A 16,751-nucleotide genomic window follows, 5' to 3' on the forward strand; every position below is an offset into this window, starting at 1 on the left:
TTACCCCCAAATGTCTTGTATTTTCCGGTGTTACCATATGCGTGCAATGGTCATATTTTGTTTGGGCTGTGCCTAACGTGTATGGAAAAAGTATTAACAATTGCGTGCATAGCGATTCGGAACGTGCCTTAACGGCCACATACTGTACCCCTGAACTCCATGTAGCTTTACAGCTCGGATACAAAATTCTGCAAGTAATTGAAATCTGGGAGTTTGAGCTGCTGGACCCAGAAGAGGGGGATTCAGATGGTCTGTTTGAAGACTATGTAAGTTCCTTTCTTCAAATGAAGCAGGAATCTTCAGGATTTCCTGCTCACTGTCAAAGCGAAGAAGCACAGCAAAAATATATTGCTGACTATTATGCCCATGAAGGCATTAAATTAAATTATAATAATAAGGAAGAACCCGGGATTGAGGTATATTTCTAAAATATTCTTCAATTCACTATATAGAAAATGGGGACAGCGAACGGCTTTATCGCAATCGGTGATTGTCGATACTCCGGAAAAATTTTTGACTTATCTATGGGCACCACAATACGAGGTGCAAACTGTATTACCTATTGGAGAGCGGCATCTCATTGTAACGTATAAAAACATTGAGAACAAAAACAAACCATGGAAGTTCTCAAATGTTGTCCTTGTCGCGTTCATCACTTCGTGGGCGCGTCTAAAACTTTATGAATTATTAACAACAGTAGGGCCTGACCGTGTGTTGTACTGTGACACCGATAGTATTATGTTTGTACAGCCACGTAATGAAAAACCTCCGCTTTCTTTGGGTTCCTACCTGGGTGAACTAACGAAGTTCCTGAAGGGTGGGAAATTAGTGCATTTATACGAATAGGAACAAAGAATTATGCGCACCGTTTAAAAGAGGTTGGGACGGACAAAGTAGATTATGTATTTAAAATTAAGGGTATAACTTTAAATCACCGTACGCGCCAAGACATTAATTTTGATCATTTTTATAATTTAATTCACGATAAAGTTGACATTAAACAGTTAAACAATGCCGGGAGGATTGTTCGGAACCCGGGGTTTGTCATTGTGTCCAGGCATGAAACTAAAACACATCAAAAAGTTGAAAATAAAAGACGTCGACTTGATCCTCACAGTTTGACAGACTTTAGGAAATTGCCGTACGGGTATCAAAGTATTATGCGTGTCGAATGATTAGCATTATTAGTATGAATGTTTGATAAATATTTGTATATATGTTGTGTTAAATATGTCCTAACATAGTGACATAATCATAATAATCTCGGACAGACACAAATTTCATAAATATTTTCACACCACCCGTTAATTGACACTTCCCTACGTGTATATATGTAAATATGTAAATAGTATATTGTTATTGTAAATAATGTAAATATGTAAATATTGTAAATATGCAAATAGTATATTGTAAATAATGTAAATATTAACAACCTACTACCGTGTCGTGCCTAATAATGCTGAGATGTAGTATGCTGTTGACACAATATAAGCTGCTTGTGTCTATTATCCAGAATAGACAGGAATTTCTATAACAAACATGCGAGAGGTAATAGATTAATTAAGAGCTAAACATTTAATCTTTAAGTAGACATTTATTTTCATTAATACTGTAGAGCTATGTGTACTGTATGTGTTATGAGTAGTTAGTTAGATTGCTAGATCACATTAGGCAAACTGTTCGTGATTCATTCATCTGAGAGTAATCAGAGATGTACTACCACATACCTTGACGTTTACTAGAGTCGAACTCCTGGACTCGGAGTTCGTAGTCAGTGAAGAACCACAGTGGAAGGGTTTCCACTGAGAACGCGGTGTTGATCCTCTGAGACTGGTTTCCAAGAATGATCCTCAGCAACTGATCCTTCCACGGGTCTCCAGGAACTGATCCTCTTACAGGTCTCCCAGAACTGATCTCGATTCAGTTTAACAACCTTTTCAGGTCATTTACTTCATGATGATTTCGTGGTTTCTTCCTTACCAAATTTCGCAGTTAATACATCTGTGCTGAAACCGTAGTTTCTGCATTTTCTCTGTGACCAAATCTCCAGACAGTTTACGTTTGCGATTTTCACAATTTTACCCAAATTTCAGAATGTGTTGTTGTGAACATAAAATATACAAATATTTATATTTTCGTCTTGCTTCATTGTTTGTTTACAATGTTATGACACGTGCAGACTCGTGTCTGGATCGTTACTTAATTAAAAACAAACAACCGTAAGCACAATTAAATATTGTGTTAACTCGTCTGCATGATTTATCATTTCTGAATGTAAGCCAATTCTTAAACAACAATTTAATTTTCATCTTTAGCCAAATTAATGAAATAAATGAAATTTAATATAGCAATTTATATCTGAATTTGGCGTACCCTGACAATATTGTAAATATTATAAATATGTAAATATTGTTATTGTAAATATTATAAATATGTAAATATTCAAATATATAAATGAAAACATCAATATTGAAAATATACAATTAACTATATCAATACTGTAAATACGCAAATAAAAAACAACAATTATAGGAAATATACATTTGAAAATATGACAACTGTAAATACATAATTATTTATTATATTGAACACTTATAAATATATCAATCACCTAAATATATGTAAATAATATCTCTAATCAATAATATTGCGTGCCACTGTAGAACAAGAATTAATGCTAATAAACAAATAACACAATTTTGATAGTGTTTTATTCCTATACATTCAATAATTGGTATCATATCAATAAGTATGTGTATTCTATATAAGCTAAAGGAAGAATACATATACTGCGTCATATCAAGTATTTACCGATCACTTTTACATGGTTTAATAATACTTTATGTGACGTTCAAACCTTTATGCAAAATATTGGTATCTTATAAATAAAAATGGTATTCTATATAAGGCAGTGAGGAATACATATGGTTCATATAAGGTTATTTATGTGACAGCATACAATAAATCGGCATGTACTGCAAACGCTGATGACGTTATAATGCCTTCTACAAGTACATAGAAATAAGTTATTTGCAAAATTAGACTTCAGTTAAAACTTCAATTAAAAATGGTATCATATGTGGCTAAAGTACAACCAAAATATGTCTAACAAGCACATACATACGTAAAAGACAAAATATATATATCTCAACATTATATTTAAGACATGGTTAAATCAATTACACACGTCAAGCATCACAATATATAACCATACAAACAAACAAAAGTTAAGGTTATGCAAGCCAACATTAAAATCATAATAAGAGGTCCTAACAACTCAGTCAAGGCACGGTTACATGTATAATGAGGCACAATATATGTCTACAGTACAGCCAATAAGGTAAAAGCTATACATCCACCATTATACCAATAGTAAAGGTTATTGAACCCAACATTACGTTAAAGGCATGATTAAAACACTTACATATGTAAAGAGTCACTATATATAAGTCTACAATACAAATCAAAAGGTATGAGTTATGCAACGTAGCATACCACTAAAGTTATACAACCCTACATTACGTTGAAGATAAGGGTACATGCATAAAGATTCATAATATATAAGTCTACAATGCAATCTAAAAGGTGTGAGTTATACAACCTAGCATGCCACCATAGAAGAAGTTATGCAACCACACATTACATTAAAGGTGACTATAAAACACTTACATGCATATAAAACATAATATGTGTGCACATATATTCTTGTCCACATATCAGGCAAAACACGTATACATACGTCCATTACCAAAAAGTACTAATATACATACGTAATTTGTGATTGAACTGTGTTTCGTACATAAAATCATCAATAAAAGGTCGATAAAATTCCCTATCATTCAGTGGAGAGATCGTATAAATGCATAAGATACTTTTCTTAGAGATGTGTCCGTTTCTTCCCACAATATCTAGGTATATGTGCACAATATATACTAATCTATACGATACATATAATATACCGCTAAATAAACGCTAAATACGAAAAAATCATTCTTTCTAACCCTTTCATTACCAAGTAATTAATATTCATGAATAATTAATTCATTAATCTAATTTATGCAAAAATATTTTAAAGAAATCTTGTTTGGCTGCAAAGAAGGAAAGAAGACTAGTCAGGTAAACACTTTATTGTACCCCTCATAAACGTAATGCAGGTAACAGGTTTATTGCACCCTGCAATAAAAATAAACTCAGGTAAAGAAGGGTCGATCTTCCTTGCCCTCGAGTGGCAGGATCATAAAACAAGCTGGTTGACAGGGAACAGGCCAATTGAAAAGGGATCTTTAAGCTGTAAAGAACCTCGTTCAAACAATGGGAATCAGATTATCATTCGTTCTTCGTTCTTGCCTAGTCCCTTCTCTTTCCTTTTATTATTGGTTCCTACAAGTTTTGGGTTGGAATAAATGTTGTAAATCCAGTCTCCAAGTCTGGTTTTTCATTTGCTGGAGTCTTACTATACAAGTTAACAAGCTCCACCTCCTGCCTCAAAACTCAAACAAGTTAGAACAGAAAGAACTACCTCTTACCAGGCTATGTTCTCCTATCTCCTAAGAACCAAAAAATGCTTATAATTCATGCAAATTTAAACATAAATGAATACAAATTAACATAATTGATTAGATTTTTATCCTCTATTCAATCAATATGTTCTCTAGACATAATATAAATATTTTATCTACCTATCAATAAAAATATCAATAACCAATACTACAACACAACAAGGACACTTTGTTCTTTCAACTACCAGTTAAGAGACAATCCCACACAGCCTACAATGATTTAAATATTTTACCTTTCCACCCTATTATCAGAAATTTCATCTATCAAAACATTCAACCCTTGCGTACGTGCATCCAGTCACGTAGTCATTCCAACGACATTTCTGTCCTGAATAAAAATTAACATACAGCTGCGCTCCCTAAACAGGTTTCTCCTATGTACATGCATTCAGTCACGTACGCACTCCAACCACTTCTCGGTCAACAAAGGATAAAGAAAGCCGACATATCAATGAAACTAATTTATTACATATACAAACATCTGCGGCATCCATTGTTCCCACCTGCGTACGTGAACATTCAAGGATAAACGACATTCATGTAAACAAAGACCTATTGTCAACTCACCCTAATTTGCATAACAAAGAACGTTATGTACGTCCATCCCCTAGTGCTTGAACAAAGGAATTCCTAGCATTCTTTCACGCACCTGTGTCTCCTTCTTTCCACCCTTTCCAGGTAGTTTCTTCAAGTTCATTCACCTGTTCTTCATCGCTTGAGGGAAGGACAAGAAAAAGGGAGGAACAAGTTTATTTAGAGGCTTAGGAAGTTAACTTTGTATTCTCAGCCATTTGTGTGTTTCTATCATGGGTTACCAACTTAGATCAAAGTATATTATCAAAAATATTTTACGATAATTTTTGTTGGATGGCAAAACTGAAAATCACTAAAAAAATTGCAAAAATATGATAAAATCACCAAAACAGTATAAAATTATCATAAAATCACAATAAATTGTATAAAATCACCATAATTTATATTATAAAATAGGGTAAAATTAGTAAAATTTTAATAAAATATTACAAAAACAGATAATTTTATTTTAGGGGTTTGCAGCACATTTAGGACATATATGCGGTGTAACCTACTGGCGATGGGTTGTCATACTGCTACTTTTAAGGGCTCCAAACTCTGGGATGGGTTATATATATATATATATATATATATATAAAATAAAGTTTCCCCTTCTCGGGGGAGCGATCGCCCCCCACTAGATCCGCCCCCGCCTAAAGGGATACACTTAATTCGCCTCTCTAGGTTAATTAGGAGTGAAGCGATGGATGTTTAAATTGCTGGCTCAATCCTTGAGCAATTCTTTCTGTAAAGGTTAAACAAGTTTGGACTACTTTTGAGGGTCATACACCCCGCCCCCTTGATATGTGCAAATAGCTGTGGCGGTTTCTCTTAATGTTTGCATGTTTGTACAAACCTCCTTCCAATATTTTCATTTTTTATTTGTGCTAAATCACTTTTCATTTTATTGTCAACATCATCTTTTCTTAAGCAAGTGCGTTTGAAACGGGGCTGGCTATTTGCTTTCTGCTTGATAGTTTGCCAAACTCCCCAGCTTTCACAGCTTCTGGGCCATTGCGGGGGTTACGCAGTAAGTGGGGGTTTTACTCGCCGTACACTGCCTCATAAGGATCCATATGCCTGCAGATTCCGACCATCAATATAACGCAAGTAATTAGAAGTCAGAAACGAACATTTACATTTACAAGGAAGTTTAATCTCAACTTGTACGAACAGCATAAGTGGTTATGTGAATGTGAAATTAAAAATGCTTTGTTTTGTTTTCCCTGTTTGTTGTTCGGGGCGGAGGAAGATGCATGGAGTAAAAAAGGTGCGGATATCCAGCGTCTGCACGACAAAAAAAAAAAAAAACCGTCAGGTCATATAAGACACGTTCTTATCTCACTGTGTTGGGAAACGTGAATATTGCTGCTCAACTAAATGCTGGTTATAAACGGTCCATTGAGAATCACAATCAAAAAGTGACACAAAACAGGTGCTCAATATAATCATCAAATGCATTTAGGGGCTGCGGTTGCTCAGTGGTAGAGAATTCACCTCTGGTGCTTGGGGTCCCGGGTTCGATCCCAGCTCCCGCCACCCAGTGAACTTTGTGGTGGACAAATACTGTGTGCGTGGGCTTTCTCGGGGTTCTCCCGTTTCCTCCCGCTTTCACCATTTCATTCATTACTCATCATCACCGTCTCCTTTAGCCTAACCGGCATAATCGTGAGCAGTGTTGAATTCAGACATTTTCACCCGGGGGGGGGAATGTCAACTCCTCGGGGGCAGAGTTGTTTTTCTGTATTTTTGAAAGAAAGCAGTATATTTAACAATTCCATTCACATGCACATCTTACCTAATATTGAGACTAATTGCTGATAAATATTCAATGCGAGATTATAATTAAAAAAAACAATCGTTTAATTTTATCTAAAACATTAAATAAAGACTGACAAAAATATTTTACACTAAAGTTTAACTGCTATTTACAGTAGCTATTTTTGTTATTATTTCCTATATTCAGTAGTTACTGTTTGTTACTAATGTAGAAGTTTTTAAAAAGATTTAAATTAACTCAAATACTTTTTGTCCTAAAACAAACATACATAGGAATATCTTATCATCCTTTCTCACACTTTTGCTTCTAAATCAAGCATATTAGCGTTGGTTTCTTCACGGCATACACATCAATAGTTTACGAAATCTTCAGTAGGGTTAGTGCCGTGTCGTGGAAAATCAGCGCTTGGCGCGAGAGTATACGACGGCACCCCCGTATAGGCTATATGAGTGAGGTCGACAGACCAGCCGCGAAAGGTTGAGTAAATTTTTAAAAGTAAACCCTGCTTTTCCTTGATTCTGAGCACTTTTCATTACTTTTTTCCTTTCATTTTATATATGTGCACATGTGTTTCATTCCTCTGTTTTTCTTTCCTTTCCTTTTCTTTTTCCCTCCCGAATTTTGCGCCCCTTACTTCGGTGCCCAGGGCCGTCGCCCCGCTTGCCCCTCCTCCATAGCACGGCACTGAGCAGGATTTTCATCACCTTCAATAGCAATCTTTCACTTATATACTACTATCATATTGATAAATTCTATATAAACCTTAACCCAGGAGGGATAACTGTTCCTCCCTGATCCCTCTAAATGACGCTCTCTGAATCTCACCCTTTAACTGACTTATTTTTAATTAAAGACAGGTGTGTTTTCTTTAACAAACGTAAATCACATTTACGTCTGTTACTTCTGATGCGAGAAATAGGATTTAGGTGTTCTATTTCAAATAATGCAAGAACTGTACATTTTCAAGAATTGAAGTCTGTTGACATCAGAGATCATATGGAATGATAGAAAGATCTTCCCTATCTTTCCTTTCCTATCTCAATCTGTGCTAGTGCTACCTACTAATATATAATATAGGGCGAGAGTATAGTACCTACTAAAATACAAACCTTTCTTCAACAGTTGACAATTTCATGTTCTGCCAAACTCATTCATAGCGTTAAGAAATACAGGTTTTATTGATTATTTGGTATTCTATCTTAGATATTACATGTTTATTATTTATATAGAATGGGTCTGCGTCATTTATATGTATATTGAGTGATCGGATTTCGACTGCACGTGCACGGAAAGAAAAGCAAATAATTGGGTGAAGTAATTTCTACATTTTGTGACTGAATTTTTTTATTTCTCCGGGGGGGAGGAATGAATTTTCTTCGGGGGGACATTCCCCCCGGGCTACCCCCTGAATTCAACCCTGATCGTGAGACGTAAAACTCAGATTTCATTTCAATTTTTTTCAATTGCATTTGGTTTCGTGGCATCTTCGAATTAGCTTTAAGAGGACATGATCAAATCGAGGCGTTTATCGTAGATTAATTAATTTCAGTGCAGAACTTGACAGCACTCGCAAGTCATATTTAGAAAGCGCAATAATTTTCAAGAGTACGTCAAAAAAACATACAAAATGAGCTTTTCCGTTGCATGCTTGAAGCATGCCATGAAGAAATCGCTATTATTATTTATACTAACTATCAGTGGCGTATTTAGGGGCTTCCGGGCTTAAGCCCCCCGAAATCTTACTTACTATAGTAAAGTATATGAAATATATTGCAGAATTTTCACATTTTCAGGCAAAGCCCTCCCGAGAGTTAGCAAAGCCCCCCGAAACAAAATCGTAAATACGCCACTGCTATTATTATTATTATTATTATTATTAATAGTTTAATAAATTTATATAAATATTATTATTATTTATAATAATAGTAATAATAATAATAATGAAATAGAGAGGTCATCTATTGTGCACCACATAAAATTCAAAGCACGAGCTGCCACTGGCAAATAGAAAACGTTATTTTTCGCATTTTATCGTAGAATGAAGAACTATGAATCCTGCATGTTTCGAACTAATTGCTAGGAGATCCAAGAGCTGATCTTACGAAACAAATCATATAAATTGCTATGAGATTTCCGTGGTCAGTTGTTAAATCTGAACGGTGAGTAGATTCTCCGCCTTATGGAGAGTCCTTTTGACGTATGATTAGCACTATACTAAAAGCTTGGCTATTGCAAGGAACATATGTTAGTCGAAGTCTTTAGTATGACACTAATCACGCTTCAGAACGACTCTGAATAAGGCCCTATATGTTTAATTCTACTGGTTGTTGTTAATTAGTACACTTATTTCTCTTTACTATAAAAATCTAATTATAATGAAAAATATAACCGTATTTTAATTTTATAAATAGAAGTTAACCTTTTCTGGTATTTTTTTAAAGTTCTGTTTACCCAATTTGTGTGTAGCATTTGCCAACACTGTATTACGTATTTTGTGTGTTGAAGGGTTCCGTAGATTCCTTCTATGTTAAGAGTAGATCGTTTTCTTGCAAGACGTAATGAATGAATTACAGGAGTGTTGCCTGTGCGATGAGCTCTCTACCAAAACTCTCTCGCTCAATAATGAAGAAGCGAAGAAACACAAAATTCCTTGGAAGATTTCGACATTGATGAACGTTAAGGTAAGAAGGGAAACATGTTGCTAATCGTTTCTGCATTTGACAGTTTAGCTAATTACTTTGTCTTTGGATTCTATTATTAAATATTATTTGATAGTTTAGGCTCACTGTTGACGCCTCATCAAAATATGGTAGGTGCAGGTTTAGAATAGAGTTCTCTCAAATTTGTAAAATTTACATAGACAATTTACGACACGCAAATGTCGAAGTGTCCGAGGCTTAATTGATCCACATAATTTTGAAATGTAAACAATATATTATACTTCGGAATACAAATATGCATGCACTGAAAACATTGGGATATTACCTATAACGTATTCGGAAACGTACAAATACATAATCCAGTAGGTACGGTAAATGTTTCTTTGCGATAGTATTTTGCGCTATTATTGTTTGTGTAACTCACTGTTGCTAACGCGCCTCGTCCCTATGGACGCGTTATTGGGCTCGCCCCTGCATTGACTCCAGTACTGCTTTTTAATGGTCATTTATTCGGTATCGTGTACGTATACTGAAGCCCTCCTAAAGTTTATCTGCACACAGGAATGCAAGTTCACATCCCGAAAATGATTAAGATACAGAAAGTCGATTTACGTACTGAAAAAGAAGTACATATGCAGTGAATATATTCAACACAATAAATTTGCATCATATGACTAGCAAGGTTCTAGATTACTGGTCCCCCTTCCCATTGAGCAGTAATAGAGACAGAAAACAACGTGCCCTGCGGGGCTTTAACCCGCCTTTACTCGCTAACGCTCGCTCGGCAATACTATGTAAATTAAAGGTATAAACTTCAGTACAGAAAGACACCAGCCCAGCTACTAACCTACATGGGGGACCAGTAATCTAGAACCTTCCCCATATGACTCATGCATTCAATAATCTAAAAATAAACACTTCCTCCTGATTCATTAAATCTAAGATCGCTCTGTGAGTTTACTGAAATTTTTTTAGTGCAAGTCCAGAAAATAGACTGTAAATCAAGAATTGGATTCTTTTAATGATACAGAAGTTATCTGAGTGATAAAACTTTCTCAACGAACTTATTGAATAAATTCCGTTTTGGGGGGCCACACTTTTTTTTTTTTCAAAAAATTGATAATATTTTGCTCAGTAGCCAGATTTTGGTTAGGTTAGGTGTTTCACACGAAATCATTCTACCTTCTCGGCTTGTATAGAACAGGGCATTTGAGCTGTATCGCCGGACCACACGAAAATCGAAAAGGTACTAAATGTACTACATTTGGCTAGATTTGGTTAAGTGACGTTATATTGGGTTATTTTACAATTTGGAATAGAAAATTACTATTTGCGTATAAATACGGCGTCCATGTGCTGAATTTAACTAGTGTGAGCACCAGGGGCGCACCCAAGATGGATGTCCACCAAGTCCGGATTCTTCTCTCAAAACTTCATAGTTCGACACGTCAGGGCTGCCAACTGTACTGGTTTAACAACTCAGATACGGGTGTGCGGGTTGCTATTCAAAATGTACGAATAACTCATAATTTTGACACTGGTTTTCTTTTATTTGTTAAAAGCGAAAATTCGATCATTATTGTTATCATTTAGCAAAATAAGTAAATAAAATACAAAATATTCTTATTTGTCTACCCTAGTGTGATCAGAATCACAAAGTAAGATACGAACAAAGTGGTAACTTTGTAAGAAGCCCAATAGTACTTGTCTAGGCCCCATGCAACCAGCAATTTTGTTGTCCGGTGTTGAGTTACCTGGCACCACGGTAGCTATTCCTGAAGTTGTTTAATTTAGTTGCATTTGTATTATCAATATCTGCAAGCATATATTGTGAAAAAGTGTTTAGTATAATAAGTGCTTGGACTGATAAAAGAACCTCTGTGTATGAAAATTTAATAAAAACTGAACTAATGGCAAAAATTAATTTTCTGACCAGATTTATACTTGTTAATTACAGTTTCAAATCAACGTTATTTTGTTTCTCTAACAAATATGGCTAAACATACGTTTAAAAGAAAATCTTACACGGAAATAAGGTTCTAATTTAACGAAATTGAATTTCGAAGACTGAAGCTGTGACTGAACTGTGCATCACATTCTTTAGAGCCTAATCTCTGACAATATAAATACAAAATAAACAGTAATGAAGGGATTTGATAAAACAATGCATGAACACAAGGACAAAGCAATTCGCAATTAAAGGCTTCTATTTAACTACTATAATAATTTTTGTATTGCATGTAATAGAATAACTGGCAATTCAAATATGGGACAACAGATGTTTCTATTCTATTATAGTTAGATTATTTTTGGAACAGCTCGAGCATTCCTATGTGCAGCTCTGAATCCAGTCGCACAGCATAACGTTTCTACAACAGCGCGAAAACTATTGGCTAATAGCTTACACATACTGACAACACCGCTTTCACTGTGCGCAACTCAGCAGTCCCCTCCCATGTTCCGTCTCGCTGACTAGCTTCGCGCCAAAAGTCATAACTGTTCCGAAAATAATCTACCTATACAAATGTCGTTAGTGTATCGACGTGAAATTGACGGTAAATCCATAGGAGGACATTGAATTTTCTAGCACATAATAGAACTTGCGAAAATCATAGTGGGTATTCCTATGATCACTTCAGAAACTTACGGGGCCGCGGGGCTCAGCGATAGAGCGTTCATCTCTGGTGCATGGGGTCCTTGGTTCGATTCCAACTCGCGCCAAGTGAACTTTGTGGTGGATAAACATCGTGTGCGCGGGTTTTGTCGGATTCTTCCGTTTCCTTCCACTTTATTCATTCCTCTATTTCAATCATTTCTCATCATTACCCTCTGCTTTAGCCTAGCCGGTATAACCAGGGGACGTAAAATGTAATTTCATTTCATTTTTATACAACAAGTGACGTGCCGGAATCGAATCCTGTCTGTTTACCTCGCGGAGGTGAAAGGACGAAATGCTTGGAAGGGCGAGCAGAGAACGGATAAGAATTCTTTTCCCAGTCTGGAGGTGTTGCGCTTCCACAAAATCGTGCTTTAAGGAGCTTCGAGCTTACTACCTGGAACGGAACATTATATATATAAAAACATTGTGATCTCCCACTTTGTAGTTATATTGAGAGACTAAATAGTTATCAGTTTCCCCACTTGATGGCTCTTTTGATAGACTACTTCTGTGAACCTTTAAAGACAGTGCCATCTATCGGGAGGGCAGCGAACTTGAAGAATTAACGTTACAGAATTCAGTCTTCAGTTCGGGGCATTTGCTGATACGCAATGAAGGAATATAGAAGGAAGGTGTAATAGTTTGTTAAAAGTGAAAGGAACTTCATTTTTTTTCACCTTTTTCTTTTTGTTTGTAGTTGTACTTCTGGACATTTGGTTTGCTTGGGGGATACCTTGTGATTTATAGCCATATGGGCCATGGGTATAAATTAAGTAGATTCGTGTAATTAGCATTATAAATCTATACTACGAAATGTGAACCTCTAAATTTGTATTTAAATTTAATATTTCTCATATATACTTTAAAACGAATACCACATCAAGAAAAGGACGTTTGCGAAGTCAAAGATTGGCCTGGCTATGTTATCGTTATATCTCACTTTAAAGGCATTATTTTTGTTACTGTTGTAATTTACATGTAGATTTGTGAAAAATAGATGTTGATTTTTCATTGAAACGTTCGTTTATTGAGATAGGCTAGGGTTACCAAATCGTCAACTAAAAAAAAAACGGGACACCTTTTATTTTTGGATAGGATGCTAACCTGAATATATATTTTTTTAGCGTCTCCGTTCTCTCTCTCTTTTTGTAACTCTCACAAAATAGAGCAAATTTACAATTTTTCGTTTTGAAACCTATTGAAAAGGTAGCAAGATTAATTACATAATAAAACAATGAAATATTTGAAAACTACTAAAAATATATGAAACATTTCCCAGTTATAAAAATGAGTAACATGAGGTAGATTCATGAGAATACTTCACTTGTCCCAGCGATCTTTAAAACTTCCTTCTTTTCTAATACAAAGTTATAAAACTCAAAACATTCCATTTTGAAATTGTATAGTACTTGAATTGCAGAAAGGGTCTCCATTCCCATGGGCAGGGATCGCAAACACATGTTGACATATCTTGAAAAATTCAGAATGCGGTTCAGACCTAGTATAGGTTTTGAAAAAACAAACCCACTTCTCGTGGCACTGGAATGTTTTTTTTTTTTTTATATATATATATATCTTCCTCGCTCCACTGCTTTATATTATTAGTAACAAAATCCTTCAACGAAGCCATTTGATCGAATAGCAAAGAATCATTTGTTTCAATACCTTTCCTCCTTGAAGTACGCAACACTATTTCCAACCTGTCCCCAACTGGGGATGTCCTTCAGCAGCATCCATTTGAATATTGAAAAAGTAGAGAGCGATACACTCCACTTCCTTACATATTCAATGCAGGTTTCATAGAAGTCATTAACTTCATTTTTGAAGTTCATTTTCTCTTGTTGTGTAATTCCATTCCTTTCAAGAACAAATTTAACGTTAAATGATAAAAACTGTTCGCCTTTTCTTGTAGACATAGTTTTAAGCATGCCTTGCAATACATCACTGACTTCCATATCACTACTTGCACTTTCTTCAATTTTCTTAATTCCGTGGTGGAAAGTACTGTGGATAAACCATAAGTATGCTTCATTTAAAGGATTATTAAAAAACGTAAGCAAAATCTTTGGAGCTTTCTCCTCGCTTAAGAAGAAATCCTTTAAAACATCAAACAGTTTTAAAATTCGTTCTACTGCAGGCATCAAAGACAACCAACGAGTTTTGGAATGTGACGTCAACCATTTCACAAAATTCTTTTAGCCTCTCTGTTCGTACTGTGTATACAGAGAAATATGAGAAGAGTTTGACAATAATACTTTCTACGTCACAACTTAATCTATCAGTAGCTGTACCTACGCAGTTATGTAAGACTTGTACTGGACAACCCACAGCTTCAATACTTCCATGTAAATGAGCTTTCAATTTTTTGAACACATTACATTTTCCCTGTCTGTTCAAACCACCAAAATTTGTGTTTGTATTGTCACCACAAAACGCAATGCAACTATTTTTATTTAATTTAAACTCATCAATACAGTTCAAGCAGAAACTAGATATCTCGTCTGACGTGTCACAGGGCAAGGAAGCAACTTTCAATAACGTTGTCCCTTCGTTTATGTCGAAAAAACTGAATTACAAAAGGAAAGATTTTGTTGGCTTTATGATTACTCGCATCTGTTGAAATGCCATAAAAGGGGGATTTATATCTCTTCAATGCTATTTGTTAAACTAAATGGAGCTAAAACACCAGTTATCAGAGCCGATTGCTTTGTTCTGGCAGAACTGAACTTCGATGCGATTGATGGGTAACTAAACATAAGATTGTTTAATTTATTATTACAATCATTTGACCGAAAACTATGATGTTGTTTTATCGTATGATAGGCCAGAGTTAGCTCAGCAGCTCTTGCTTTTCTTTCTTCATCTGATTCTTGTTTTATGAAATAATTGTCAAGAGACTTAGTGCAACTTGGCGCACTCAGTCTGTTCCTATGTTTCAGTCTGTTCATATGTCTGAACGACCACCGTGTCCAACACTAAAAAAACTGCTGCAAACTATACACTCGGCTTCATTGTCATAGCGTCCTTTTTTAACATAATTCCACTCTTTAGAATACTCCTCGTTAAACTTGCATACACGCTTACGCATTGTTAAGCAGATAGCACGGAAAGTAACAGAATAAACAATTCGTTTGCACAACAAAACAATCGCTACACGTCCTATTTGATTTGAAGCTGGACTCACTCTGACCGAAGATAATATTACACACCGGAAAGACAGGCAACTACAATATTAAGAGGGAGAAGGAGTGCGCCACAGCGGCCGGAAGATTGGTGTTCAATTTAACATGGGATCTCAACCATTTTTTAGGCAAATCATGGTTTCATTTCGTTCTTTCGCAAAAATGTCTCAATAGCTCACTCAATATGATGCATCTCATTTTAAAGGTACAATTTGAACGCTGTGCGTGATATTTTCTTCTTATAAATACAGATAATTATAATCCAAATTTCCATAAGAAAATGATCAAAATTAGAGGGAAAAGTCTTCTGTTTTTTTTACAGTAAGGAAAAGAGGTAAAAACTTCGGACTTTTTTGAGAATGGAGTACTATATTTGTATTTGTGCGCTACTGTACTATTTTTTCGCTGTTTCCAATGACATTCATTACACAATCGATGAGAAATTATATCCTTCATTATTGAATCTACAGAAATCAGATTTTTTCGTGTTCACGTACTTGGCCGTCTAACTGCTAGATGGCACTATAGTCATTCCTCATCCCACTTTCCTTCTCAGCGGGAGCCAGTCCTTTTGAAAACCTACTTTGAACTTCTTAACAGGGGCGGGAGGAAGGAAGTCGTTGTGAAGAACGGGAACTTCAAACACGAGGAATGGCAAAATTTATGACCTCTTTAGTTGATGGTTTCTGTTTCAGCAGTACAGTGTATTTGTAGATGGTTTCTATGAGAAGAAGTAATTTGTGTTTGTAGCGATAAAGTCAACCTTTCGACAGAGATTTGTGAAGGAGAAGCCGAACCAAAGTCTTCGTTTATCTATTCCAAGAAAGAAATGAAAACTTCCTGCAGGACTGAGAATATACATACAAGAGAAAAAATAAATTACATTATTATAATCTTATTATAATAATCGAGTAGATTAATCCCCGAAATATTCTTTGTTTACCTGTCAAAAAATCAAGAATAATATAAAGCTCTTTCATCAGCTTCCATCGTACAACATACTAAACACAAACATTATATATATATATATATATATATATATATAGTGGCGGATCCAGGATATGATCAAGGGAGGAGCTAAACCATAGTTTGTCTCTTTATCCAGAGTAAACAGGATTGAAGCCCATTTTATCCAGTGTATACCTGAACGTCAAGGGGGGGGGGGGGCTATAGCCTCTATAGCCACCTTTGGATCCGCGCCTGTATGTGTATAGACCCCCTACTGTTTACAGTGCCGGATTTACGTATAAGCTAAACAAGCTATAGCTTAGGGCCCTGCTCTCTTGGGGCCCAAAAATCTAAAGAAAAACTGGATATACATTTCTAAAATATAAGAAA

At 35.5% G+C, this 16,751-nt stretch overlaps 1 protein-coding gene across 8 annotated transcripts in view; it reads left to right on the forward strand.

The window, feature by feature from the left end:
• LOC145674461 (uncharacterized) overlaps positions 1-16,751 on the forward strand; it is a 338,683-nt gene that overhangs the window by 88,186 nt on the left and 233,746 nt on the right. For 6 of the 8 annotated variants that reach the window (XM_081744547.1, XM_081744548.1, XM_081744545.1 and 3 more), the window contains one exon: positions 9,418-9,593. The exons of the other annotated variants lie outside the window; for them this stretch is intronic. In XM_081744547.1, coding sequence (XP_081600673.1) covers positions 9,471-9,593 — 123 coding nt within the window. In that variant the 5' untranslated portion in view covers positions 9,418-9,470. The remainder of the gene's footprint in view (positions 1-9,417; positions 9,594-16,751) is intronic. 8 annotated transcript variants of the gene reach the window in all.

The sequence above is a fragment of the Thermobia domestica genome, chromosome 17 (genome assembly GCF_964235325.1).
Source record: "Thermobia domestica chromosome 17, izTheDome1.hap1.1, whole genome shotgun sequence".
In the NCBI taxonomy this organism is placed as follows: domain Eukaryota; kingdom Metazoa; phylum Arthropoda; class Insecta; order Zygentoma; family Lepismatidae; genus Thermobia; species Thermobia domestica.